The 5,302-nt window shown below is 39.4% G+C and overlaps 1 protein-coding gene across 1 annotated transcript; it reads right to left on the bottom strand.

Annotated features, from left to right (window-relative positions):
* Positions 1–563: 563 nt before the first annotated feature.
* Positions 564–4,899, bottom strand: LOC114687384 (melanoma antigen preferentially expressed in tumors-like). The gene is made up of 3 exons (XM_028862037.2): positions 4,604–4,899; positions 3,589–4,170; positions 564–2,282 (listed from the first exon to the last, which is right to left on the bottom strand). The coding sequence occupies exons 1-3, from the start codon at positions 4,891–4,893 to the stop codon at positions 1,769–1,771; spliced, it is 1,386 nt and encodes a 461-aa protein (XP_028717870.1). The 5' UTR covers positions 4,894–4,899; the 3' UTR covers positions 564–1,768.
* Between the last annotated feature and the right edge of the window lie 403 nt (positions 4,900–5,302).

The raw sequence follows: 5,302 nt of genomic DNA, 5'->3' as shown, positions 1-5,302 counted from the left end.
ACTTTAACATGCTTTTTCTTACAAACTTGGAAATACAATGTTACCACCAAAAAATAAAAAATAAAATAAAAAATAGATGTTAACTGTCTTGCCAATTTTCTTATTATAATAATGCCTGTTAAATAAAGTTTGATATATTTACCAGTATCACTAGTGAAAACAAAATTCAATTACTTTTATCTGTGGTCAGACTGAAACTGAGTATGACCTCACTTAAAAAAACAATATAAAGATCTAAGCCATTGCTTTTACTAATTTATTTCAGTAAGAAAATCATTATGTGTAGATGATTACTTAGATTCTACACTATTTGTTAGTCAGTCAGTGAAATGAAGTTTTGGCATTTCAACATGTGGAAGGGACAAATCCTAATCTTCTATCTTTACCATGTCTTTGCAATGCAGTATGCTGTCTCAAGAAATTAACAATACCAGTAAGGTATTTTTATGTGTCCATGTTCATGTGTGGGAGGAGGTGTGTGCATTAGCTTCTCTCTCTCTCTCTCTCTCTCTCTCTCTCTCTCTCTCTCTCTCTCTCTCTCTCTGTGTGTGTGTGTGTGTGTGTGTGTGTTGTGTGCGCGCGCATGCTCACATGCATGGCAAAAGTCATCATCTGGCTTTTTCTTCTACACATATTTTCTGAGGCAGGATCTCTCAGTGAACCTCGAATCCCTAATTTGCTAGAATGTCTGGCCACATGGCCCCAAGGCTCTTCCTTCCTCCACCTTTTCACACTGGAGTGACAGGTGTGCACTTGGATGCCCAGCTTTTTACAAAAACGTTAGGTTCGGATTTGAGCACAGGCGGGCTTGTGTGGTAAGCAACTGGAAGACTGAGGCATTCCTTAGCCCTGTGCAAATTATTAACTATAGACTTTACACACATCATTTCTAAGTATATCTAGGATATGCAAACTGAATTTATAATTATGTTATGTTCTGGAGAATAAAATAAGTTGGACTCAGTACTCACCCATGGCTAGTATGTATCATACCAAATGGGGCACAGCTAATGGAAAAAAAATCAAAATACATATAGGGAATGATTTATACAGCTAGGGAAATGGCAGGATTAACAGAACTGGGAGTAGAGTAAGAGAACTAAAGGAAGTAGGGGGAATATTATGGGAAGGACCCTAAATCCCACCTAAAAATTCATGTGACAAAGGCTGGAGAGCCAGCTGAGGACTTCATGGGAAGCAGTGGAAACTTTAGCGCAGACCTACATCAAGAAGTAGGAAATGATCTTTATGATCTTGAAGGTTCTATTGAACCATCAAAGCCTCTAATATCTCTGTTTCCTGGCCGCACTATTAAATCCTGATGGATTCCCAAAAGCAACCAAAACCAGCCTAAAGTAACTTAGGGAATGAAAACATTCTCTTCAAAAACCACCAACCCTTCCACAAATATAGGCAAGAAAGGCTGTCATTGTTCTGATTTGTGTGATGTACCAACAAGCGAACCAAACAGTGTGGACAGAGATAGAGCAAACTAGGACTTGATTATCCTGTATTATACACAATACACATCACTGTGGTCAGTAAAATGAAATATATCAATAGTAGACCAGTGATACACAGGAACTCTCGAGGTCCTCCATCTTTTCTAAAATACTCTGTGTAGAAATCAGTTACATACCTGTATTCCCTAAGTGTAATTTTCTATAATATAAAGAACTATATATATATATTGTGTGTGGGGGTCCAGGAAATAACATTTAGTACTTAAATAGTACGTATCAGTAGAAACTGTGTTGGACTGTGAAATTTATTCTAAGTAAGTGATCCAGTTCATGTCAGGCCTCTCTGCAAGTGCTAACATCACCTTCAACTGTAGTTGTACAATAGCAAGCTTCCTTCGGTCTATACTGCCCTGAAAAGGCCATATTCCATAGCAATGTATAGGGATAGGATAAATCACATATTTTAGATTCTTCAAGGGTGTTAAATTATTCATGATAGTCACAAGCATAGGCATTGTGATGGGGTTAAAAGCAAAGCACAAGACATGGAGATGAGTACAACGAATCAAAGCTGGGATAAGGACAGAGATTGTAGTATCATTTATAAGGCAATGATTCATCTCTAGATGCCGAAGAGTACCAGAGAGATTTACCAGAAGAGTTTGAAAAGGCTCAAAATCATCCCAATACATTGGGTTGTTGCTAAGATTCAGCAGCTTTAGGCGGGAGACCTGAGGGTTCTGGGCCAGAAATCTGAAGTCTCTGAGCGAAAGATCACAGAATGTCAGATACAAGAAATTCAGACCAGGTGGCAGGACTCTGTAGGGAGAAAACAACAAAAAACTTGTGAAGAATGACGATTGAATAAGGAAAAATATACCTTTGTATCAGAAATAAACTACTTTTCACATGCATTATAATTGGGTATTAATGTGTCAATGTGTTAATGTGTTCACTTAATAGTTTCGTGACTCTGAGAATTTTTTTAGACAGATTCTTACTATGTAGCCCTGGCTGTCCTGGAACTCACTATGGAGATTATGCTGACCTTGAACTCACAGAATCTGCCTGTCTTTGCCTCCTGAGTGCTGAGATTAAAATCCTGTTCCACCACATTTGGCTGAAAGTTTTGTTTTCAACACTGAGATACAATTTCTTTTAATCTTAAGAATGTATACAGCCTATTATAATAGATGATTTTAAGAAATATTAAGAGAAAAAACTGAAAGCACTTGACACTTACAACATTATCTATTGTATATTTCAGTTCATCATTTTAGTGGGGTGTGTGGTATTCTAATTGTACTGAAATGTGATTTTGATTGTATGTTAATAAATAAAGTTACCCGGGGGTCAGAGCTATTAGAGCCATAGCAAGAGTGTGGCGGTGGTGGCACACGCCTTTAATCCCATAGATCTGTGTGTGTTCAGGGATACAGCCAGCATTGGAGACATATGCCTTTAAGACCTGGGGGGCTGTACATACAGACAGTGATGAGGCAGTCACGTGTTTGGGTTTACAACCAATGAGAAGGCAGAACAAAATACTATAATAAGACGGACAGACAGGATATAGCTCTCTTTCGGGAAGCTGGGACACCGCAGGAGGAAGGGTGAGATTTTAGCTCTGAGCTCTGACCTCTCGGCTTTCTCTTTTACATTGGTTCTGTGTTTCTTATTTAATAAGACTGTTGGTTACTTCTACAGTGGGGAGGGTTCAGAAAGAGCAGGCAACTGAAAATTCCCTTTGGTCAGTCCCTACATACCAACCTCTACTTTCATGGCCTATGCCTTGGAGATTACATATCAGTAAAGTGATCTGACATTGTGAAGTATGGGCATCTATGATGAGGTGCATCAATGCTACAGCAAAAAGTCTTCCCCCATCTCAATCCCTGTTCCTCTTCATATCTAGAAGGCTAGTGTTTTTCCCCTTTTATTTCTACACTTGTCTGTACATTGCTGGCTGCTTAATTTTTGTTATTCTTTCTCCAGTTTCAAATTCCCAGAAGCAACAAAGTGGAAAGCATAAAAGTTTTTCAGGAGTTCAGGAATACCCAAAAATGTTTTCTTTCCTGTCTCAACAGGCTTCCAGGAAATCCAGGGCCCTGGTCCAAACTCTTACCTGAGCACTCTGTCCAGATGACCTGTGAGACAGAATGAAGAGAAGCTGACTTCCTTAAGGGTGTTCATACGTTGCAAGTGACCTAGGAAATTTTTAAAGAGTTTCCCACCCAGAGATCTAAAAGTGACTTTAGACAGACTGAGGCTCTCTAGGTGGTCCATCTGAGACAGGACATTGGTGATATCACTCAGTGAACCCATATCAATTGACAACTGACCAACACAGCTGAGATCAAGAAATTTCAGAGTGCATTTGCTGTCACATAGTTTATCAACTTGCAAATCTCGACAGCATATGTGCAAAGACCCTGAACTGTCCCTAATTTTACTTGTAAGCAAAACGAAAAATTCCTTTTCCACTAAGGAGCCATCTAGGGAAAGATCCACTAGTAACTCTACAGGCCTGGGGAACTGAACCACGGACTCTGTATTCACAAAACGATGCTGCCCTTCTATTTTAAGGATGGAGCTGTCAGAATAAGTACAAGAATGAAAACAGAAAGGTTCCTTGATGCTGACATCATGGCATATGGTCCTACAGTCGTTGTCTTGTCTTAAATCTAGGATCCTCAGTTTAGGTCTCCTGTAGGGGTAAGAGGAAACAGAATAGTTGAGAAATAGCCAACGATAATGAAACCGAGTAGAATCAATGATGACATCAAGGAAGCAATTCTTTTGTCCATAGCTCACACTCCTTGTCCTAATTATCAACAAATCTTTCCCATGAAAATTCAGCCTCCTCCCCCCTATCCTTTATATACCTTAGATCCCCTCCAGTCTTAAAGCTCCTGTCTTTCTCTTATGTTAACATCTGTTATGTAAACCCATCAACAGAAACCTCAGTAATAGATTTCAAAATGAACATTGATTATAATCAGTCTTTAAGGTGTTACCAAATTTGGAGCCAATAACCTCACACATAAATCTTCAGCATTTACTTGTTTCTCCTTCTGGGAGAGTAGCAGGCTGTAGTATAACCTCCTCTGTCTTTCCATGTTTCTATTATACAGTCTTACCTAGAAGCAGAGTTCCTTGAAGGACGCACTGGAAGATTCTCAATCATGGCTTTCAGGAGTTCATGTTGAGGCTCCTGTACAGTTAATGACCCAATATGGAGACAGTAATAGGGCCACACTTTCACCATCTCACTCAATATATTCTTATGCCCACCCTCGAAGGCAGCAACGAACAGTGGAACAAAAAAGACTCTTGGCATATCCTCCAGAGCTTGGATTGCTATAGACTCATTTCTCAGCAGACTCTGTATAGCGAGATCCAACAGTGTCTTTGGGTTCTTTGTATCCATCTTTGTGAACCTGAATCAGAAGGAGAAATATTTAGAAGCTCTGGGAAAAAATACGCAGTCTCTTCTTTGCAAAGTAGAAATTGAAAGAATAAAAGAACCAGATAGCCAACACTAGATACATCTACTATAGACACAGATTAGAAAGTGACTTGTGAGTGTATAAAGGTGTGCATGTGTGTGTGTGTGTGTGTGTGTGTGTGTGTCTTACTATTCCCCCTCCCTTGTGTATAAAGTATGTATATGATAAAAAAAAAAAAAACATTAGAAATGGGTAGTAAGCCAGGCAGGCGGTTGTGGCATATGCCTTTAATCCCAGCACTCGTGAGGCAGGGGCAGGTGGATCTCTGTGAGTTCAAGGTCAACATGTTCTACACAGCAAGTTCCAGGTTAGGCTCCAAAACTACACAAA

The sequence above is a fragment of the Peromyscus leucopus genome, chromosome X (assembly GCF_004664715.2).
Source record: "Peromyscus leucopus breed LL Stock chromosome X, UCI_PerLeu_2.1, whole genome shotgun sequence".
Classification (NCBI taxonomy): Eukaryota; Metazoa; Chordata; class Mammalia; order Rodentia; family Cricetidae; genus Peromyscus; species Peromyscus leucopus.
The sequence above is the reverse complement of the archived record's forward strand: the minus strand, read 5'-3'. Positions and strand labels throughout refer to the sequence as shown.